General features: G+C 37.3%; 1 protein-coding gene across 11 annotated transcripts in view; it reads right to left on the bottom strand.

The window, feature by feature from the left end:
* DPP6 (dipeptidyl peptidase like 6) overlaps positions 1-24,709 on the bottom strand; it is a 1,140,747-nt gene that overhangs the window by 319,810 nt on the left and 796,228 nt on the right. For all 11 annotated transcript variants that reach the window (XR_003306682.2, XM_026447005.2, XM_026447006.2 and 8 more), the window contains one exon: positions 3,897-3,971. Coding sequence is in view for 10 of the 11 variants with exons in the window: in XM_026447005.2 (XP_026302790.1) it covers positions 3,897-3,971 (75 nt within the window). In the remaining variant the exon portion in view is untranslated. The remainder of the gene's footprint in view (positions 1-3,896; positions 3,972-24,709) is intronic.

Below are 24,709 nucleotides of genomic sequence, written 5' to 3'. Positions count from 1 at the left end.
GGCTTGAAAAAATGGAAAACTGGGTTTGGTGTTTCACGAATTTACTTGATAATTGATATTTGAAACATCTTTTTAAAGGCTACTTTTGAAGCTCTCAAAAAAACATAGGGTTGGCATATTAAGATAAGCTAACTTGTGTAAGTTCAAGGGTGCTAGCCAAGCTATACATTTAGTAATATTAGAAGAATTTAGGAAAAAATATGCTAATTAGCATGATCCCACATTTCTAGAATAAACATGGAATGTTATTAGGATATTTCACAACTGAGATATTTTCCTTTCATTACATATTTTGTGGATTTGATAGAATTTCAAGAACTTGGATTGTATCTTGGTATGGCGCTAAGGGGTTCAGAGAAAAGATACACCACAAATATATTTGCTCAGTACTAAATGTACACAGATGACCCTGCGCTGGGTCCTCTGGGGTGGGGACAGACAGGAGATAAAAAGACCTGTCCCTGTCTTTGAGTATCTGACAATATAAAAATGGACAAATTAAATCAGTCTACGCCAAACAACTGGGAAATGATATAACATTGCAATTAGTCTGAATAAATGAGAAGAAGAGATACCCAATGCATATTCTAGAAATTAAACTTAAAAATCTTCCCTTCAACTCTTACTCTCAGGATGTTGCAGTACTATTTGTGTCTAAACTCCTTAACGATCTGGTCTTGTTCACTCCTTTCTCTTACCACCCATGCTGTGCTGGAAAGCTCTTACTCACTCCTGCTTGAGCCACCGCCAAGGCAGCCGATTTCATGTAGGCATCCATCAACTCCACTCCAATGAAATTGGATAGAGCCTTAAATCTGCTCCTGGGTGTACACACGGAACTACTCTGTGCTCAAACACATATACCCTGAAAGTGTAGGGAGCTGACACCTACTGGGTCGCCCTTCGCCACTGAGAAACAGAAGCCCAGGTTCTCCCAGGAAGATGGCTCCAAGATGCAGTGCATAAGACTCAGTGGGTTGCTCAAGCAAACATAGCTGGTGAACATCGGAAAGAGCCCTTGAACCTGCGATTATCTGACTTCCAAGTCCAGTATCTTTGGGCAGGCAACACAGAGAAGCAGAGGTTGAAGAGATTATAATTACCCTGCTGAAATATGGGGTAGTTGCTTTTTTTTTTTTTTTTTTTTTTACTGCAGTGGTAACCCAATATACCAAAATTTTATTGCAAATGAAACATATACTGAAATAAATGAAAGATATCCAGTAATTGGACAGTTGGTTTACACTAAAACATTTTTATGATAGTCTTTTTAATGAAAACTTGAGTTGGTTCATATAAACAAGTTATCTAGCTGCCTCTGAGATACACACACATAAGAATATGTTGAGCTTGAATCCAAATAACAAATTATAGTTTCCTTATAATTCCTTATAATTAGATTGGAATCACATGTTGTAATACCCACTCGGTAAGTGCTACGTAACCATCATGAGAATATCAGGAACTTCAAGAAACTTACCTGTTTAACTAGAGCTCTCAAATGTATTTGAATATGGAAACTTTAGTTGTTTCTAAGGAATACCAATGGATAATATAATATTATTAATTGATTATACTATTAATACAATACTAGCAATAATAATTACTGATACAAATACTGATTAGGAAGTCCTGGTCTATTCCACTAATTCCAGAATCAACAGACCTAGACTCTTCCTTTGAAATTCACCCCTCCCTTTTCTAATATTACTTACATCTTAGTTTATCTAGTTAGGAAGATCTTCCTAATATCTAACTCCAAATTCTCATGCAGAATCCCAACCTCTTTCCCTTATAATTTTTCCTACAGAAGAGCAGAGAATACTTGCTTGAATAGTCATGTATACAGTGACTGCTCGGTACTGAAAACTATTAAGGATTACTTATTTTATTTAAGTTAAAGTATCTGTTTCTATAGACTTTTTTACATTTTATCATTTTTATAGTTCTCTAAATACACTTTAAACTTTCTAAGTTTTCCTTCAGTTGAGAAAACAAACTGAAGAGTCTTACTCCAAACACCGACAAATGCTGCCCAGTGAGAAAGGGTTATTTCAAGGTTCCTGTTTACAGCCACTGCTCCACATGGTGAAGACTCATCTTTAGCAAAATGATCCTCATCAAAATGGTTTCTGGTTCAATGGGATCCCAGGGAACGCTTTCAAACAGAGCGTTGGGAAGCAGAAGAAAGTGGTGGAGGATTGTATCATGCACAGAACCACAGAACCACTGACGAGAGCCTGCCTCTTCCAATGACATGGGTGTGGGAGCCCCTCTGTCACATTCTGGAGAACAAATACCTCACTTTGTTTTGAGGCTTCTGGGAGCAGAATGCGCATTACCTCCATACCACAGCTGGGGTGCTCCAATGATTAAAAGATTCTCTAGGAAGAGAACCTGAAATCAATTTGTCTTTCCAGGCTTTTCTCACTCAGGTGTTAGCTGTGCCTCCTGGGGCAACCCAGAACACATCCATGAAAGACTTTCAAATATCTGCTAACATTTTCCTTTTACACAGGTGTGGAGATTATATTTTTGGTGGTTTTCAAGGGTGATGGAAGAAGCTGAAATGGTCTACGATCCGTGCACATTGCAGCCAGGTGCCTGAGGCTGAAAGAGGCAAGTTTAAGGCTGTGTCTAGGTAATGCAGAGTCCCAAGCTTTTTAGAATGTCAAGTTCACCTACTGATCCCAATCAAAGAGATAAAGATGCCCAATTGTTTCAAAGAATTTGGATGGAAAAAAATGAAAAACTTTATACAATGGATGTTTAAAAATGGAAAAATGGAAGACTGAAACTGAGTCCAAACAATCTACAGTTGGAAGAACAAAGTTGAAATCTCCAGTAATCTAGTTGTCCAATCAACTTCTAAAAGAAAGTTTAAGAATTCAGAATTGAACTTGCATCTTCATGCAAACCAATATCCCAGCTTTCCCAGTGGATATAAACCAAAAAGCTTGACTGTCTCATGCCAGAGAAGATTCTCTCAAACTCACCACGGAGCCATTCTGACCTGAATTAAAATGCAGGAGTCATTATACCTCACAGAAGCATCAAGAAACTCCAATTCAAATGGTCTCAGACATGCTAGGGAGGCAGTAGTGGACTCTATATTTTATTTGACAAAGAGGAAAGTTCCTAAAACATACATTTCTACAGTTGCTTATCTCTTATAAACTGGACATCTTCTCCACTTATACAAATAAACTTCACCTTCCAGCTTATTTAAAATTAAAGAGCCAAAATGAAATTTGAAATACCAACATGTTAAATGAAAAACAAGAAGAAGAAGGAAGACCCTGGCTTAGGAAGTTTTATACTGCTACTAAAGCACAGTGAGATTTTACAGAAAATTATGGTGAAATGTTACAGGAGGCTTATATATACAGGAAGTGCTAAAAATAGGCATTTATATAATGGAAGTGATAGCTTCAACTCTTCACTAGAACACTATGATGGTCAGGAGATAATTAACAAATTATTTCAGTTTAAGGAGTTGCTTTTTGTTCTTAGGATATTATTTCAGTTTAAGCAGTTGCTTTTTGTTCTTTTTGTTCTTAGGATAAAATCTATTATTTCATTGAGAAAACAGCCAGAAAAATAATTGCACAAAAAGGCAAGATTCGTGTCTATGAAGAAACAAATTCGTACCACCTTCCTAAGAAAAGTCTATTAAAAAGCCTCTGAAGTTTGTGACTTTTTTCCCGTGCCAAGCAGATTTGTATACCTTTCCTCTCTCCTAGGTGGCAGTATGATATGCAAAAGAGACTTCCGGGATGTACAACATATTTCTGGATTCAAAGATCACTAAATATAGAAGAGTCAAGGAAATGTACTTAATGACATATTAGCATAAAGAAACAATTCTTTTGTAGGCAGAAAAGGATAATACTCACTGGTTCCACATTGTATGAAAAAAGTGCGTACTCTCTATCTGGAGATATTTCATATTTGATGGCTCTTAATGATTCCTAAAAGAAAAAATAGACAAAGAATTTTAAAGCGTTACATATAACAAGTGAGAATCTTGTAATAAAATTGTATCTGCTGGTGCCATTTTCAAAATTAATTAACTATTAAAATGGCTATATCCTTTCTTTGTTAGTTGAATAATATTTAGCTAATGGATGTTTTTTCACATTTTATTTGTATTTTTTTTTTTTCAAATTTCAGCAAAACTTACTTATTGGACTTACTGAGACAAGCCAATCTAAATAAGCATTAAAGGCTGGGCACGGTGGCTCAAGCCTGTAATCCCAGCACTTTGGGAGGCCGAGGTGGGTGGATCACCTGAGGTCAGGAGTTCAAGACCAGCCTGGCCAACATGGTGAAACCCCATCTCTACTAAAAAAAAAATACAAAATTAGCCAGGTGTGGTGGCGCATGCCTGTAGTCTCAGATACTTGGGAGGCTGAGGCATAAGAATCGCTTGAACCCGGGAGGCAGAGGTTGCAGTGAGTCGAGATTGGGCCACTGCACTCCAGCCTGGGCAACAAGAGTGAAACTCCATCTCAGAAAAAAAAAAAAAAAAAAAAAAAAAGAAAAAGAAAGAAATAAGCATTAAAAAGCAAACTTTTCTACAAGACTCTCAACCTCTTGATATGTGACACCTTTTTCTCACTAATTCTAAGAAGCATATAATAAGCAGAGTTGTTACTAGAATAGAATCGCATTGTACACATTATTTTGCAACTTGCTCTTTTTCCAATATGGGCATCCTTACAAGTCAGTAGATAGAAGACTAACTATGACTTTTTCCTTCAAATTTCTTCATAGTACAAATATCATCCCACATAAATGATACCATCAACTGTGCTGTTTTCTTTTCATTGCCCCTGCCCTCTGCACTGCAAGCACATTGCTCCACAGATACCCACCCCCACCCCCAGAGCCCACATTGCTGACCTGGTGGACATCATTCTATGTATGCTCACGCAACCACATGAAATCACAGAGAGAGATGACAGAGATTAGAAATGACATCACATTGGCCAGGTGCAGTGGCTCACGCCTGTAATCCCAGCACTTTGGGAGGCCGAGGTGAGTGGATCATCTGAGGTCGGGAGTTCGAGACCAGCCTGACCAATATGGAGAAACTCCATCTCTACTTTAAAAATACAAAATGAACCGGGCATGGTGGTGCATGCCTGTAATCCCAGCTACTGAGGAGGCTGAGGCATGAGAATCACTTGAACCTGGAGGGCAGAGGTTGTGGCGGACCGAGATCGCGTCATTGCCCTCCAGCCTGGGCGACAAGAACGAGACTCCATCTCCAAAAGAAAAAATAAAAGAAAGAAGTGACATCACATTACACTCCTCTGCACCTTAGTTTTCTCATGCAACAAAGCCTTAAGGAAATGAAGGAAATGACTCTGAGGACTTGGGTTCCTTTGATTGAGTAGTGATCTTTAAAGAGTTCATGATATCGCATAGTGCACACCGTGGGATAGACTTTAATTTAGTCACTCAATTCTCACCAAAGGGAGACAATCCATTCCTGCTATTTATGGTAGCTTTGTTCTATAAAGTCATCACGAACACTAGTTCATGTGGAACTAGTGGATACTGAACCATTGCCTCTAGAAGAGACTCAACGTTAGGTTCCTTTGAACCTCTGGTCACAACATTTTAGTCAAATGATCAATAAATAACCTTGTTTTATGTATCTTTCTTTTTAAAGACACCTTATCGAATATATATTGTTGATTCATAAACATTGGACTCATGGCCTGCAACACATGACTTATGCCTAAGCAAGGCTAATCTCAAAGATACATTTCCTCCATAAGGCGCTCACAGCCTTCTTGCACTTAGTGACACAGTACTTCAGCACTATGCCTGGGACCCGCTTTCAACAGTGAGATCACCAGCATACAGCACAAACATGCAAAAAAAAGGAGCACCAAATGGAACAACAGAAAAGAACAGTGGTTCACAGCTTGAAAGTTGAAATGAGAAAGCAGAATATGCTATGTTCTGCTGTAGTTGGGAATGCCAACATTGGACAACTCAAATCTTTTGCACTATGCCTGAGAATGATAGCAAAAGTGCTGTGATGATCTCCTCGGGGCTCACAGATACATTTTATCACGTGGGTGAATTTGGAAATACAGAAGCTGTGAATAATGAGAATAGATTATAAGCATTTCTAGTGAGCTCTTACTATAAACAATGTTGTAATAAAGATCCCAATCTACGTCTTTGCTGATATATGTGTGGTTTTCACATTTTTGTATAGAATAGATATCCACGGGTGAAGTGGACAATTTACAAGTTTTAAAATTAAATAGATATTGCCAAACTGTTTTTCAAAAATGTTTTTGGAATGCGCACTCCCACCACAGATGTATGAATGTATGTTTTCTTCCCTTCTCTGGAAGCATAAGGTGTTTTTTCTTCAGTTTCGACCCTCCTATAGATGTAAAGTGGAGCCTCACTGATAGTTTAGTTTCTATTTCACTGCTTATGGATACATTTGATCCTTACTATCCATGTTTTAGACAATGTGGATTTTATCTTTAGAAAACTGTCTATCCACTTTCCCTTGAAAATACTCTCATGCTTCCATTTCTCTCCTCCTATTCATTTTTAAACTCCTGCCTGTCATGCTCTTATCCCCACCACGCGACCACAATCTCAAGGTTATCAGAGACTCACTTTGCTAAGTGCCATAATTTCTCAGCTGTCATCTTACCTGACACAGCTGACCAGTCTCTCTACTCGTCGAAGCCCTGACTGTACCTGGCTTCCCGGACACCCATCACCTGCTTTTCTCCTACCTCCCTCACCAGTTCTTTTCATGCTATTTTGTGCTTCTCTTTGTTTTCCTGAGCTCTGAATGTTGGAGTGCTCAAGGATTGATATTTGGATCTCCTCGCTTCCTAGGTGGTGTTATCCAGTCTCATGGTTGTAAAACCCATGCACTGTCCGGCTGAGGATTGCAACATTCATGTCTCCAGCCCAGACCACCGGAACCTGCACTGGACCTGGCCTTGAATTTCAGACTTGTCTGGCCAACTGCCTCCCTGACATCTCTACCTGAGTGTCACATGGATACCTCAAGTCAATGGGAATAGGCCGAGCCCTTCTACTCCACTCCCACCCGCTCAGCTCCTGTAACCTTTTTCGTCTTCTCAGATAGTGGCAACCCCATTAGCTTGGTTGTTAGGTCAAACTCTTGGCTATCTTTTCTCTTTCCCTCTGTTTTACACACCTTACATCTATGTGGTTGGAAAATACCATTGGTTTACCTTCAAAATAGGTTTGGAACTATTTCTTCTCTTTCCCACCATCATTACCCTTGTCTAAGGTGTGTGCATTCTTTCCTGAGGTACTACAGTGACCTTTTACCTACTTTCCCAGGTGGCCAGGGGCATCCCTCAAATATGCAAATCACATCGCTCCCCTGGGAAACCCTCCCACAGCTTCCCATCTCACCTGTGGGAAAAGCCAAGTCCTGACTGACCAGGCAGCCCTGCTGGACCCAGTTCCCTCTTAGCTCTCTGCGTCCATCTCCCAGTATTCTCCCCTCAGTCCCATCCCCTTCATTCCAGCCACGCCAGTCTCTGTCCATCCTAGAGCAAGCCAGGCACATGCCATTCTCAAGGCCTTTGCACTTCCTCTTTCTTCTGCCTGAAATGTTCTTGACCTTTCATTTCTTTTGGCTTTTTTTCTCAAGTCACCTTCTAAGTGAGGCCTTCCATGTCCTTCAATGGCTAATATATCTAGATATTAACAGCCTTGCCTCTAACTTTTTATAACCCTTTTCTCTGATTTATTTCTCTAAGTCTAATCATATTAATACATATTATGTATTTTTAAACTTATTTATCTTAAATATTGTCTGCTTTCTTCATTAGAGTATAAACACCTTGAAAGGAAGATTATTATAATTTTTAATTTCTCTCAGCAATGTTTTGTAGCTTTCAGCATACAGATTTTGCCCATGTTTTGTTAAATTTATTCCCAAGGATGTACTATAATTGATGCTTTGTACATATAAAATACACGTATATTTTAGTTTAAATATCCAACTGTTTATTGCTAATATGCAAAATTCATTTGGGTATCTTGACCTTATTTTCTGTGGCACTGATAAAGGTAATTATTTGTTCTGGTAGATATTTTCTGTATATTTCTTAGAATTTTCTACAAAATCATATTTCATGTGTATCTAGGTTTTTCCTTTCTTTTCTATCTGGACACTTTTTATTTCTTTTGGTTGCCTATTGCACTCTAGAGAACTGCCAGTATAATGCTCAGTAGAAGTAGTGAGAGTGAAGAGCCTTGCTGTTTTTCCTAAGCTTAAGGAGAAAGCCTTCATTCTTCTCCATTGAGTATATTTGCAGTATTTTTAATAGATACATTTTATCAGGTTGAAGATATTCCTATTTCTAGTTTGTTCAGAGTTTTTATAATGAATGTGTGTTTAATTTTCTCAAATGCTTTTTCTGCATTTATGGAGATGATTATGTTATTCTGCTTTTTTAGTCGTTGTCTGTCAATATGGTAAATTACATTGCTTGATTTCAAATGTTAAACCAACCTTGCATGCTGGGATAAGCTACCATGATGTATTATCCCTTTTGATACATTGTTGGACTCAATTTGCTGGTATTTTGTTGAGGATTTTTGCATCTGTGTTCATGAGGGAAAGTCATCTGTGGTGTTATTTTCTTTCAACTTCCTTGTTTGGTTTTCATTTCAGGGTAATACTGGCCTAAGAAATGGACTTGGGCAATATGTCTTCCTCCTCTTCTATTTGTCTAATAAGTTTGTGCAGAACTGGTACTATTTCTTACATAACTGTTTGGTAGAATTGATCAAGTGAATCAATTTGGTCCTTGAGTTTTAATATATGGGGCTTTTAAACTACAAATTCAATTTATTACACCAACATCCAGTAATTCAGGTTACTTATTTCTTCACTGGTGAACTGTAATACTTGGTGTCTTTCAAGGACTTTTCTGTTTCATTTATGTTGTCCAAATTATTAATGTGTTTGCTTGGTGTCTGATATTGTTCTTTTTCCATCATCTTTGCTCTTGGTTGATTTTATTGATCTTTTTGAAAAACAAGCTGGTCATTTTTTCTAACATTTTTCTGTTTTCTATGTAGTTGATTTCTGCTCTTTTATTACTTCTCTTCTGTGTACTTGGCGTTTTAAATCTTTTTTTTTTCTAGTTTTTTAAGTGAAAGCTTAGATCTAATATGAACAGTTAAAGATATACATTTCCCATTAAGTACTGCTTAGTTGTATACCATACATTTTGATATTATGGCTTTTATTTTCATTCACTTAAAACACATTCAGTTTCTTCTTTGGCTGATTTGTTATTTAGAAATATGTTGTTCAATTTCCAATTATCAAGATATATTCCAGATATTTTTCTGGTATTGATTTCCAGTTTGTTTCTGTTAAAGAACATACTTTGTATAATTTCCATCCTTTGAAATATATTGAGATGTGTTTAATGACCCAGCATATAATCTACTCTGGTGAATGTTTCATGTGCACTCAAAAGAATGCTATTGATGAGTGGTGTGATGCACAAATGTCAATTCAGGTGACTTGGTTAATAGTGTTTTCAAGACATTTGTATCCTTATTAAAGTTTTTTTACATGGTCTATCAATTACTCAGAGGGGATTGTTGGGATCTACAATTTTAATTAAGGATTTGTCTATTTCTTCTTTTGGTTCAACCAATTATTCCTTCAAATATTGTATCTCAATGCTAGCTGCATACATCTTTAGGATTCTTAAGTCTTCTTAATAATCTTACTACTTTATCATTATGAAATATTTCTTCTTATTTCTGGTAATATTCCTTGGTGCCTATTTTATCTAATATTAACATAGCCATTCAAGATTTTCATTGACTAGGGTTTGGATGGTATAGCTCTTAAAATCCACTTTTTTTTTTTTTTTTTAGATGGAGTCTCACTCTGTCACCCAGGCTGGAGTGCAGTGGCATGATCTCAGCTCACTGCAACCTCTGCCTCCTGGGTTCAAGCAATTCTCCTGCCTCAGCTTCCCGAGCTGCTGGGATAATAGGCGCCCACCATCATACCTGGCTAAGTTTTGTATTTTTAGTAGAGACAGGGTTTCACAATGTTGGGCAGGTTGGTCTTGAACTCCTGACCTCAGGTGATCTGCCAGTCTCAGCCTTCCAAAGTGATGGCATTACAGGCATGACCCACTGTGCCCGGCCTTAAAATTCATTTAATTTTAATCCATGTCTTTATATTAAAATTAGATAACATAAATAGCCTATAATTGGATCTTTCCTTTTAAACAAAATTTAAAATCCTCCAGGAGTATTAAGGGGAGCTTGTAGGCATAATGATATAGGAAATCTGTCCCTTAAACTGTCAGTTACATTCCACCCTATGTTAGATCAGATTTCTTAATGCCACCATTGTCCAAGAAAGTTCTAACATGTTCCAACGGTTTTATGTGTTTATGTCATTTCAGTGTTTAGAGTAGGACAAAGGTTCAGACAGAAGTTTTACACGAGATTACATTCAGAGGAGCCAGGCATATCGTATTGTACTTAAAGAACCCTTTGAAGAAAAGAAGGATATTTTAAAGAACTAGTTAACTAATTCTACAAAAATTTCCACCAAGAGCCTAGCCGTATGTTGACAACATTTATCATTCCTGGCACACCTCCTTCTGTCTTGTAGATGTAACTTTTCATCTAGTATAATTTTTCTTACTCCAAAGAACTTCCCTTAAGTTTCTCATAGTATAGGTTTATGGCCAATAAATACTGTCTGATTTTCTCTGAAAATATATATCTTTAAGTATATATATATATATATATATATATATATATATATATATATATTTTTTTTTTTTTTTTTTTTTTTTTTAGAGAAAAAGGTCTCATTCTGTTGCCCAGGCTGGGGTGCAGTGGTATGATCACTGCTGACTGCAGCCGTAAACTCCTAGGCTCAAGAAATCCTTCTGCCTCAGCGTCTTCAGTAGCTGGGCCTACACAAATTCTTAATCTTTATTTTTGAGAGAGATTTCTGTGGTATGTGGAATTCTAGATTGACAGTGTTTTATGCCTCCCAGCACTTTAAATGATCTCATTCCAATGTCCTCTGGTTTGCAGGCCCTCTGTTGAAGAGTCAGCTGTTTTCTTAGGTTTGTTCTTCCAAACATGTCTCCCTCCTTTGGCTGCCATTAAGATGTTCTATTTGTCAGTCATCTTAAGTAACTTGATTATCATATTCTTTGTTACTATTTTCTTTATGGAGTTTATTGAGTTCTTTACCAAATGTGGAAGAAATTCAGTCGTTATTTCTTCAAAAATTTGTTTTATCATCTTTTCTCTCTTCCCTTTCTGGAACTTTAATGACAGGTATATTAATCTACTTTTTACTGTCCAACAGCTTATTGACATGCTGTTCAGGCTTTTTTTTTTTTTTAAGTTTCTCTTTGTTCTGGTTTTAAATAGTTTCTATTGCTACTGCTTAAAATTTAGAGTTTTTTTTTTTTTCTTTTCTTCTGTGGTATCTACTCTGCTGTTCATCTAGAGAATTTTTAAATTTTTTTTTTAATCTCTGGAAATTTCATCTGGGTGTCTTATAATCTTTAATTTCTCTTATCATCATGTTCATGGTTTTCCTTATAGCCTTGAGCATTTGGAGTACATTTATCTTAGCAGTTTTAACGTGCTTTTTCTGCTAATTCTCTTATCTTTGTTATCTGCAGGTCTGTTTCTATCAACTGTTATTTCTCCTCATTATGAGTCACATTTCCCTGCTCCTTTGCATGTATCATGTTTTATTTTTAAATTAACACCAGGTATTTTTAATTCTCTCTTGCTGAATTTAGGACTTTTTGTTTTCCTTCAAAGAATATTGGACTTTTTATGATAGGCAATTAATTATTTGTGGATTAACCTGACTTATTCAAGGTTTTTAAAAAAAGATGTTTTAAGGGTTATTCCATAGTGGTCATTAGTCACGCATCACTTCACAGTATGTCTGATATGTTCTGAGAAATGTGTCATTGGGCGATTCTGCCATTGTGCAAACATCACAGAAAGTACTTCCACAAAGCTAGATGGTACAGCCTACTCCACACCCAGGCCACATGGCAAAGCCTGTTGCTCCCAAGCTGCAAACCTGTGCAGCATGTTACTGTACTGAATACTGTAGGAAGCTGTAACACAGTGGTAATTTTTGTGTATCTAAAAATATCTAAACATAGAAAAGACACAATAAAAATAGGATATTATACTCTTAGGGGACCAATGTCCTACATCCATTGTTGACTTAAGATGCCATTATGTGACACATGACTATATTCCTAGGGCTAATTGAGCCTCATCCTAAGAAACTACTTTCCTGGTGTCTCTGTTTAATGTCTCATGGTTAGAATAAACTTAAATAATTCCTGACAATATGTGAGCTCTGGGAATATTTCCTCTCATAGAGTCCTGTAATTGTTACTTCCTTAGAGTTTTATTTTGTTTGGCCTTTTGGTGTTTCATTCTTCACATATAAAGATCAATAATTAACCGAGGTCTCAAAGGGAAATCTATGTATTAGGCCGATGCAAAAGTAATTGTGGTTTTTCAGACACTGCATGTTCTTACTCATAAGTGGGAGTTGAACAATGAGAACACATGGACACAAGGAGGTGAACATCACACACCGGGGCCTGTTGGGGGGTGGGGGTGAGGGGAGGGATAGCATTAGGAGAAATATCTAATGTAGGTGGTTGGTTGATGGGTGCAGCAATCCACCGTGGCACATGTATACCTGTGTAACTAACCTGCACATTCTGCACATGTACCCGAAAACTTAAAGTATAATAATAATAATAAAGTAATTGTGGTTTTCACCATTAAAAGCAATTACTTAAATAGATTTTGTGAATATTCTCTAGTTAGTTTCCTCCTTTTGGGTACTGTGTCTCATAAACTGCAGCCATCTTCTTTTCTTGAACTCTGACTTCTGTCTTCTTAACTTGGCAAGACTGCAGGTCTTGAATTTTTCCCCTTCGTGCTGCAGTCCAGCATTCACGCAGAAAGCCCACAGGATGGCATGGTTCATTCATATGTTTTTCTTTTCTCGGGGATCACAGCTGTGCACTGCCTGTTGTCCAATATATGAAAACTGATTTTTTTCTCCACATTTTATCCCATTTTATAGTAGTTTATGTTAGGAGGGTAATTCTAATCCTCTTACAGTCTCATGGCCAGGACCAGAAGCCAAGAAGCAAATTTTCATCTGTTTTGCCACAGCTCTATTCCCAGTGCCTAACAGTGACTGTGTTATAACAGATGCTCCCTAGAGGTTTGCTGAAGAAAGGAATGATTACATCCTCAGCTGTTACAAGGGTGGCGACAATGGGGCTGATGTACAATAACACCAAAAGAAACCGGCAAAGAATGCAACTTCCTACACTTCGAAATTAGTCGGGATCACATTCCTTGATGGAGGGTCAATTGCTAATGATATCGCTGGAGACAGTGAGAATTTCAGTTTTCAATTTGAGAAACTCACCACTGCCATAGTTAGGTGTGATTCCATGCATTTCTGACCACTCCAGTCTCCATGCACCCAGCAGTTGTACGCATTTTGAGCTGTAGGTCTACCTTCTCACCAAGTGCAAATAATGAATGCGAAAGACATCTAACACATTCTAGAACATTTGCTCTATGAATCAAAGATCAATTTCCCAGGCAAAGCAGGCCTTGGTTTCAGGCTTGATTGGGTTAATTCTAAAATATTTTTGTTCATTTTCTATTCTTTATTTGTCTTTTTGTGCTCAATTTGGAAAAATTCCTTGTCAGTTGTAGATATACTCCTTGTCCATTATTTGTCTACTAATTTTGTCTTTTTTAAAATTAAAATTTAAAATGTTATATGGAAAATTAAATATGGCTATCTTTTATAACTTCAGAATTTCCAATTTTGATGAACAAGTTCTCTCTTTTTATGAAACCAAATTACAGACTTTTAAAAACATTTAAGCCTCTAAGTCAATTGGAACTTAATTTTGTATATTTGTACAATGAGACTTACATTACGTCTTTGTAGATGAAGAGTTAGGTATGCCAGCACTAACCCTACCCCTGGTGTTTCTCATGTCAAATACTCATTTACATTGGCAGCTTCTTTCAAATTCTCTAGTTTTTCACCACTCTCTTTGCTATTCCTATACAAAGTTTGATGGTTTTAAGCTTGGACCATGGATTCAGAAAGCCTGTGATTCATATCCTGTTTATACCATTCACTATGAGAGATGTTGAAATTTTCTCAATTTTTTTGTGTCTCTGTAAAGTATAGTTAATATTTATACCTACCTCATACTTGATACACAAATTTAATAAAGTAATTACAATACCTGGTACATAATAAGTACTCAAAGTGTTAGCTATTATTGTTGTTGAGTTGAATATAATGTCATTCTTATGTGTTTTCACTTCTGGTAAAAGAGTATACATTACTATGCATTTTGAAATGCTTTCATGGCTACACAAAGGTGTTTATTCTTATATATGACAATCAAGATCATTTTGCAAAATGTTTAACACTAAAGTTGTTTCAGCGTTCTAATTAGGGTTGTATTAAAGTTTGATATCAATTTTCAAATAATTAACATTTTAAATATTGTTTTCTTGTTTAATATTATATCATTTCTTTAATGTTTTCAAATTTTTAACAAGATCTTATATTTGCTTTTTTCAATCTTCTGGAGTTCATGTCAGATTTATTTTATGTCTTTTTATATTTTTGTTCTTTTTATGAATGGAATATTTTCTCCATTTTCACTTCAAGGTATTTCTATTGGTGAAGAGAAAAGTTATTGATTTCATAATATATTTCTTATATTTAGCCATATTAAGATATATTCTTATTAGTTTTTAAAAAACTAATGTATTTTAGGTTTTTCAGAAATAAAATGCTATTATGAGAAAAAAGATGTCTTTTTTTTTCTTTTATTTTTCTAGTTCTTATTTCAATCATATGGTTTGGTTGCACTTTCTTCAAGAACATATTAAATATTACTGGTGATAGTGAGTATTCTTGCCTGATACCTGACTATAATTGAAATGGTTTTATTGTTTGTCATTTAAATGGTTTTCACTGACGGTTGGTTTTTGGTAAACAAACTTTAGCATATTTAAGCAATTATTATTCTTACATTAGCAAGGATTTTTATTAGGAGCTGTTGATAAACTTTATGAGATCCCTTTTTCAGCATCTAGCGACTTAATCGTAAAGATTTTTCTATCATTTTGTAGTTCTAATACATTTTGTTGATTGATTTCCTGATATTTAAATGCTGTTGTAATCATTAAACCTTACTTTAGCATATTATGATTTTGGTACATAGCTGAACTCCACTTGTTAATATTTTGCTTATAACTTTTATACTTACTAAAGAGATGGGTGTATACAATATTTCACATTTTGCATTACCTGGGGCTACCAGTTATATCAATAACACAATTCTTAATAACATTATGCTGACTTTAAAAATACTGGTCTACATGTATGATTATCCCATTTATATCAAATTCTAGGCATGTTTCTGAGGAGATACATATCTAAAGGATTGGCTTGTTTTTCCTGTAGTAGATACATATGTGATAATAAATGCAGAGAAGAAAAGGTGGCTGTTAGCGGAAGAAAGAGATATAAAATGATAATGCCCCTAATTTGTCAAGTAATAGAAGGGAAATGAATGGTAGAAAGCATAAATATACCCAGAGGCTTTTTTGAATACAACCTCTAAATGAAACACATAATTAAAAAAAACTCTAAATATACAAGATGAATAATGATCAACAAAAAACAAATACTGCAAAGATTGTTACAGGAGGATGCTATGTGCAACTCTGTGGGCGCACACATCAAATGTAACATAAATAGATGATCGTATTCTTCCTTCCTGGTCAATGAGAAAGACAGAACACTTGGGCCTGGCGATAATGTTAATGATAGTGGCCACAGACTGCCTCTGGGCCCTGAATTCACCCAAGAATAATTTAATTTTGAATCAGACAGACTCAGGTGCTGCTCCCAGCACTGCATGTACTGAGTCAGAGAAAACCTGAAAACAGAGATGCTATAGAGCAGAGTAGAAAGATGATTAAATATCCACATTGAAAAAGTGTCCAGATGGTTTACAGCTCAGTTCTGTCTAACCTTGAAACAGATCATTCCCCAGGACAGCTGTGTCAGCCATTATTTTTCTTTTTTGCATTAGGCTAAACTGACTCAATGTTTTGCATCTCTAGTCTTTGCTTTAGGACACATGTAGCGGCTTCCAGGAGCAATCAGGTGATACATAATGATGGACTCACAGACATGAACAGTGTCTGAAGCGGTGGCATCCTTCTCAGTAATGGAATGATGGCCTCAGCCTCATCTTACAACTGCAGCAACCCAGGCTACAGCTCGATCCTGTATGCAGTCTAGAAATAATCTAGTTTGGAATTAGACAAAGCTGAGCTCAGTTCTCAGGACTATCAGTTATCAGCTGAGTGACTTAGAAAAGGGTTTTTTAACTGCTTTTTTTCTGATCTTTAAAATAATAATAAAGTACTGAAGCTTGCAGAGTTCCTAAGGATTTCGGTTAAATAAGATAATGAAAGTAGAGTGTTTAGGATTCTTTAGTCACACCGTAAACACTCAAAGTATCAACTGTTAGTTAATGAACTCTACATATACCTTGTAGTAGCTTACTCCTCAAAGTGGCTTTGGTTTTCTGCTTCACAATCTGTTACTCTTCCCACTTCAGTTTCTGAGTCTGACATCTCCCCACCCAAGAGCAAGGCTCAAAAAACCCCAGATAACATAGAATATTGTTTAATCTCATCTGCCTGTACACAAAAGGAAGTCAAGTGTTATCAGTTCTACTCCTGTGGTGTAACCAACTTTACAGAACTTTAAACCAACTTCTCCTCTGTGTCTTCAAAGCCATTGCCTTAATTTAAGACCTCCATCACATTCACCTGGACTTGAAGTAGCCACTGTCGATGTTCTGTTTACAATCTTTACCTTCTCTAAACCTCTTTTTTTATTGGTTACAGTTATTTTCCTAAAGCACACTGGCTTGGTCCAGCTCAAAAATTCTAACCCGCCCGGGAGAATGTCTTGTGCTGTATGGTGACATCTTGTCCCTGAGTAAAGAATCTCACCATGAGTTCCCCAAATTGTTGATGTGGCTGATTAATGTATGACCTACTGACCTTGAAAAAATGCTGATTGGTTTCTGAATCAAGAAGTGTTACGAATTTTCTTGCATACATACAGACATTTCAGCCTGCATGTTGCAATCGGTAGCCAATGGTTGTAAGCCCTGCATCATACCCTGCAAGGAAAAGGACAATTCAGATATGAGGAGTCCCCTCCCTTCTCTTCAGCGTTCTTATAAAAGCCTTTCAACTTGTAACAGACTCTGGAACCCTCTCAACTTTGTTGGTGTGTCTTCCTGGGCTGATCCTCACATTTGGCTTCCAATACACCTTTTCTCAAATTATTTCTGCCTCAACAGCCTTAATTTCTGCAGCATTATGGTATAGCCAGTAGGCTTTGGAGTGACCTCTCTGGATCATCCAGCACAGCTTCCAACCTTCATGCAGATCCTGGCAACAAACCCGTTGTGAGCTTGGATGCCGCTGCTGGGCGCTACAGGTGAGTTCTTCCTGAAACCAACAAACTTCCCGTCTTGGTCGAAGTTGTGAGTTTTTTGAAGCTGGCTTTCTCCTTGGCTAGAAAATACAACGTCTTTCTCAGAACGAGTGTCCTCGTTACAAATTCAAGGTGAGGGTTTTTGTTTAATTTTAGGGCAGGGTAAAACAGCTTTGTGAATTTTTCCCTGGAGGTTTGGGGTGAAAGCACTTTTCCCTGGTGATGGCATGAGGGGCACTTTCGCTCCACTGCATAGCTGGTCTCACCCAAAATAACCACAATGGAAAGGAGGTCTTCTGAGACTGAGAGTGCACTGCCTCTAACCAATACCAGCCAGTTTTATGCAGAATACTTTTGGTCCTTTAACCAGCAAGGGCTTAGATAAGTGGATCCACCTAACCTGGCATGGTCATAAGCAGCAACGTCCAAAATGGGGATCTTTTGAAATGCCTAAAATGATTTACTTCGGCACACAACTGGAAAAAACTGGATTTAGAATCAGACAAATTGAATGGAAGACTTACTTCTAACAGCACCTAGAAGCTTCTATAAGAAATTTTGAAAGAAAAAATCGTCTCCATTCAAGAGGTAAACAAAAGGATATTCGCAACTATTACTGCACTGAAAAAGACTTCAGAGACTTTGTCCCTTTTACCTCCAACTGCTCCTCATTCCTCATCCGTCTCTGCTTGTTCTGTCAGCTCCCGTACATTTCTTAGGCAGAGATTTTTGGAATTTCACAATGCACACATTTCCTTCTCTCTCAAAAGAGGGAAATGTATGAATTTGGAACAAAAGGAGCAAATGGAAGGACTACAGCATGAGAATGAAATTACTGAGATTATAAAAATACAGATCCAACCAGTTTTTTTTCTAAACTGAAACTAATGAATGACACCAATTGATTTACTGCAAGCTTTGCCAGACCATTTAATGATCCTGATCTTCCACTGGCATTGGTAAAATAGATTCAGCCACTCGTATTAAAATGGAATGCTTAATTGAACAATTAATAATCTAAAAGGAAAAGATAGATAAATGTTTAGAAAAGTTAGGCCCTCAGGTCTAATAAGTCAGAATCTTGAGCTCAGAGCAATCCTATATCTGTGTCTAGCACAAAAATTTTGCTTTTTCTGCTACAAAGGCTGAAAGGAAAAAGCACCACCCCCCCACCAAAAAAAGAGAGAAACTGCTAAAAATTTTTTCCTACCTGCATTTGCTAATCAAACAAGACCAGCAAACACAAGATAGACCTGTTACTATTTCAAGACCACTTGGAGATTTTGTCTTTATTATGCAATTTGGTCAGTTTTTAGGTAAAATGTAAACACTGAAAATTTAACTCATTTGAAACTTATAAAAATTGGTAAAAGAAGTTTTTAAAAATCAAACTTACGTGGAAACTGCTTTACCCAAACTTTTGGTCCGCAGCTTTGATCAGATTACCCATAGCGGCAAAAAAACTTTAGCCATATGAAGAGTCTCAATTTTGTCAGAAATGTAATTTGGATCCAGCTGTCTTTTATAAATTAGTGAGTTTGTGTGGTGAAACCCTGTCTCTACTAAAAATACAAAAAATTAGCTGGGCGTGGTGGCACACGCCTGTAATCCCAGCTACTCAGGAGGCTGAGGCCGGCGAATTGCTGGAACCTGGGAGGCAGAGGTTGCAGTGAGCTGAGATCGCGCCATTGCACTCCAGCTTGGGCAGCAAGGGCAAAACTTTGTCTCAAAAAAAAAAAAAAAAAAAAAAAAAGGAAAGAAAATTCTAAAATGAAAGCTGTAAAATCTTTATTTGTGTTTGTGTATGTTTAGATGTGTATTTAGATGCATTATTTGTTGTGTCTACCTGGTACCAAATCAACATAAATAAATGAGCACTCATAAATTAGTAAACACAAATATTTCCCAAGTTCACATGACTTAAGTTAATCTTTATCTTTAATAAACAAGCTGGTTTTAAAATTATTGATAAAATAAAAGTAGAAATGTCTTCAAGATTGTCAGCACTCCCTTTTGTCTCATTATACTTGGAAGACATTTTTATATTTGTCTCTGCTAGATATTTTTAAATGTCAGGGTTTGGCACAAAGGTTATAAAACTACAAGCCCAGCCAAAACCAGAATGATTTTTGTGTAATTTTTTGATAGGTAAGACTAGTTTAATCTTGTTGGTTAAATGAAAACAGCTGTATCTTCTGAGTTATTAGCAAAATATCCATATATTTAACCTGAACTCCTTCCTTAAATGCGCATCTGATATTCGCAGGCCATAAAAATAGTTAACAAGGAAGTAACTTGAAATAATGACTAACTTTGTCCAATATCTCAATTTTCATAAGCAATCCAGGTAAACTGCTAAAAATAAATAAATCAGGTAAATATAAACGGGATAAACTTTTATAAATAATTTTAATGTAATTTTCAATCTTTATGTTCAATTTAAATACTACTCATTCAATCTTTATTCCAAATAAAATAAGAAAACTATACCATAGCAAAACATATTTCTAAAAATTATAGAGGAGCTATTTGTATTTGAAAACAATCAGGTAAAGTATACTTTTGTGAATAAAATGGAAACATTTTCCTTTCTCTGTACCTGAATTCTCCAGAAATTGTAAACTATGTCTCGACAGCTAAGGCCAAAATAATGATGGTCCAGAGACTGGAGGTTGATTCATTACTCAGGAGAATGGCAAGTAACCTCATGTCATGATCTACTCCATGTTGCTAGCAACCTGGCCCACATGCGATGACAAGGTTTGTTCTCCCCACTCAGGGACATGACTGCTTGGGAATGAGCCTTCCCAGAGCCAAGGAAGGAGAAAAGGATGTCTACCCTTCTAAGCTAAGTGGAGACTGATCATCAGTGCTTCCAAGGTTAGATTTTTGTTTTAATCAAAAGAGGGAAATGATACCCTACAGGTCACATTAGGCAAACTTCCAAGTCTTGTGTGTCATCTTGTTGCTAAGTAAACAATCTTACTGTGGGCTCTTCAAATTGTCGACGTCCTGTGTGATTTACTGACATTGAAAAGGATGCTGATTTGCCTCTGAATCATGAAGTTTTGCTGATTGTCTTGCACGTAGGCATCGTAGCCTGTGTGTTGCAATCCATCTTCAGCGATTGTAACCTCTTTATTGTACCCCTTCATGATAAAGGACAACTCTGATACGAGGTGTCCCCTTCTCCTAAACTTTCTGAAAGCCTTCCAGCTTGTAACAGATTCTGGAACACGTCTAACTTTGTTGGTGTGTTTCCCCAGATCGATTCTCACATGTGGCTTCCAATAAACCTTTATTACATTATTTCTGCTTCAGTAGCTTTAATTTTGGTTGATACCTTTCCATGTGCTACAGACTAAAGACTACACACAATGGAAGCTTCCTGAAGACCTCTCTCCATCTTTTCCCTAGACCTTCCAGCCACAACTTTTCAAGCCCCTCCCAAAACAACCTACTAACCACACTGTCTACCCCTGAAATGTGGATTTATCCACTCATTTCATTTTGCCTATTATGCCATTTCCGACTTTTCTCCCATATTCAAGGACTGCTGAAATGTTCCTTCTGCAAGCCTCTATCTAGAGTTCATAGCAATCCTCCTGTTGATCTTTCTTACCTTGTTCTCATTGCACATTGGATTAATACCTCTGTTGCAAATATATTATGTTGAAACAACTACTTCTTTTATATGCAGGCTGAAAGGTACATAAGAGTAGAAATCTGTGTTTTATTAGTCACTGTATCCATCCACCACCTTCTCTAGTCAGGGCCTTGCCCAGAGAAGGCCTTCCCTGACTGTCACATGGCAGAGTACACGTGTGATGGAGGAGTGATGGCACACCACCCTCAGCCTGCAGGGAACAGTAGCTCTGGGGCCAGAAAGATTAAACCACTACTGTACTTATTTTCAGATTTTTTTTTTTAAGATGGAGTCTCACTCTGTCACCCAGGCTGGAGTGCAGTGGCACCATCTCGGCTCACTGCAACCTCCGCCTCCCGGGTTCAAGCGATCCTTCTGCCTCAGCCTCCAGAGTAGCTGGGACTACAGGCGCCCACCATCAGGCCCGGCCAATTTTTGTATTTTTGGTAAAGACGGGGTGTCACCATATTGGCCAGGTTGGTCTCGAGCTCCTGACCTTGTGATCCGCCCACCTTGACCTCCCAAAGTGCTGGGATTACAGGCATGAGCCACTGCGCCTGGCCTCTTTTCATCTTTTAAAGACATAAATGTAAATACTCATCTACTGTACTTATTTATTATTTTATTTTGAGAAGGAGTTTCTCTCTGTTGTCCAGGCTGGAGTGCAGTGGCGTGATCTCGGCTCACTGCGGCCTCCACCTCCCAGGTTCAAGCAATTCTCCTGCCTCAGCCTCCTGAGTAGCTGGGATTACAGGTACCTGCCACCACGCCTGAGTAATTTTTGTATTTTTAGTAGAGATGGGGTTTCACCATGTTGGCCAGGCTGGTCTTGAACTCCTGACCTCAAGTGATCTGCCCGCCTCGGCCTCCCAAAGTGCTGGGATTACAGGTGTGAACCACCGTGCTTGGCCTCATCCACTTCAAAAATTAAAATCATAGTCTATGCAGTAAAAGTTAGAATAAGTAAGTAAACTATACTTGTTTTCTGTTCTATCTTGTATTAAGAGAAGTAGAAAAAGAAAAGGCAGGAGAGAGAAAAGTAGGACGAGAAAGAGAAAAGGAAAAAAAAAAAAAAGACAAGAGGGAGAGAGAGACCATCTGAGACACAGGAGAAAAATGAAATAATGACATAAGGGGACAAAGACGATCCAGGGAATTGTACAGACAGAAACGAATACAGATGATACCGAGACAGTTTGTGCTACGATTTCTCACAACGTGCAATGTTCTTGCAGAAGACATTGAGTTTTTATGCCACCCTTTTGTTCCTGAACTACAAGGGGTTTTGAACTCAGAGGTCAGTCTGGTTAGAAGTCAGCGAGTGTGGGTCACTGCAGGGCTGGTCAGCCCCTGTCCTGTCTGAGGGGCCAGCTGCCTCCTAGCTCCAGCCAAATTTTGCTCTCTGGGAGCAAATGAGGATCTTGCTGCTGCCAGATCTTTGTATTTTTCAAGAGACGCCAGAAATCTGGGTTTTAGTTTGTAAAAACCACTCTGTGGGCCAAACAAAACATGTCAGCGGGCATCGCGAGCTGCCAGTTTATGCCCTCTCAACCGTACACAAAAACACGGCTGTTTCCCCTCACGGTTTTCACTGACGTGCTAAGTAAAATCCAGCCTCAGATTAGAGATGGCCCACCGGCCATTACTGGACAAGTGAAGTTGCAGCCACCATCGTGGTTGTCAGAGGTCAGTGAACTCAGGACAACAGGAGCTGAAACTGAGGCCAAGCCCACTTCCCCATGGCCAGCCTGTTCCTGGCTGAGATGACACCTGTCAGAGCATCCTGTGCTTCCTGTTCAACAGTGCACCGGGCTCTGTGCACAACAGAAAAGAGAAAGAGACAAGAAAGTGGGCTTCTTTTTCCTTCCAAATTTAAACTGTTTCGGGGCTGAGAGGACTAGAGCATGAAGCACTTGACAGACACTAAATGACATAGAATAAAGTGAGGATTATTGATGCAAGGGTCAAGTATCCAGTGGAGTTTATTTGAAGAAGTAAAAAGAAAGTAGTCTCGCGTTCTAATCTCAACCACATTCTGGAGTTCCTCTGGTAGCACAAACAGACCTATTATTTGTTCTTCTTATTTTGGAATGATTCTAATAATACTTGCCTATTTATGTCTCTTTCTGGGAGGAGTCAGAATTAATTAATTTTTAGAGACAGAGATAAAAATTCAAATCCTACATCTATGATTATATAAAATCGAGAGGGATATAACTTAGAGAAAATACATTTCATTTAGATGTTAATTTAGTCATTAAAATAAGCAATTAAAACAAATAAACTAGTAATTAAAACAAGACATAAAAATGGAGAAAGCCTGACATAAGCATAACAACAGAATGCTTTTTTTAAAAAATAATCGACTTATTTTCCCTTTTAAGAATTTCCAGGAACTGTCTACAGCTCTTACATATTCATTGTGAGAAGGCAGTCTGCTGTTTTTTGAAAGATGAAGCCAAACTTTTTAAATCCTGATTAAAATTATTGAATAAATGGCATTGAAATGGCAATTATGGAAATCTCCGCACTAGAAAATAATACACAAAATTTCACCACCCAACAAGATTAAGTATTTTCATAGTTCAGTATTCACTTTCTAGCCTTTCAATATATATAGTTGTTAAACTAGTATATTGTATTATTTTTAAAATTTAATATAATATCATAAAATTTTGTATCACTACATACCCTTCATACCTATTATTTTAATTAATACATCATATTTTATCTTTTTTTAAAAAAGTTATCTCATTTTCCTAGTTTCAAGTATTTTCACTATTGTATTAACAAGTAATGCTGCAACTTTGTACATTTTAGATTATTATGAAGCATTCCCCGGAGCAAATAAAAATGCATCAATATTGTTACTGCTCCTGAAATGTATTGCCAAGTTGCTTTCCAAACACCTGGCAGAATTTAAGTGATACAATGAATGACTATATAAATCTTAACGCTTCTTGTCACCGCTAGCATTATGAATAAAAAGGGCCTAAACAGTATGAGTGACACAGCTCAACACAGTGATTCATTGTGATCTGGTGCATTCGGTCCACAGCACTATCAATGGAAGTGAAGCCAGAGAACTGTTCTTAGAAATTCCTAGTTTCCTCATCTCATAAAAGAAGAGTTTGAAAGACACAATCTCTAAAGCCTATTTCAGCTTTAAATATCTAAATCTTAAGCACTGGTGAAACACTTCATCCTTCTGATAATTTTTGCTCTATTATGTTTTAAAAGAATTGGAGAGATGGTGTCAAATTTTCGTAAGAATTAAGTTCCCAACAAATCTATTTAATTAAAATCAGCAAAATGTATTAAGGCTATTTTAAGTGTATTTCTACTGGAAAAGAAGGAAGGAAGGAAGGAAGGAAGGAAGGAAGGAAGGAAGGAAGGAA

Source organism: Piliocolobus tephrosceles, chromosome 8 (assembly GCF_002776525.5).
Source record: "Piliocolobus tephrosceles isolate RC106 chromosome 8, ASM277652v3, whole genome shotgun sequence".
NCBI classification, from domain to species: domain Eukaryota; kingdom Metazoa; phylum Chordata; class Mammalia; order Primates; family Cercopithecidae; genus Piliocolobus; species Piliocolobus tephrosceles.
This window is presented reverse-complemented; position numbering and strand designations above follow the sequence as displayed.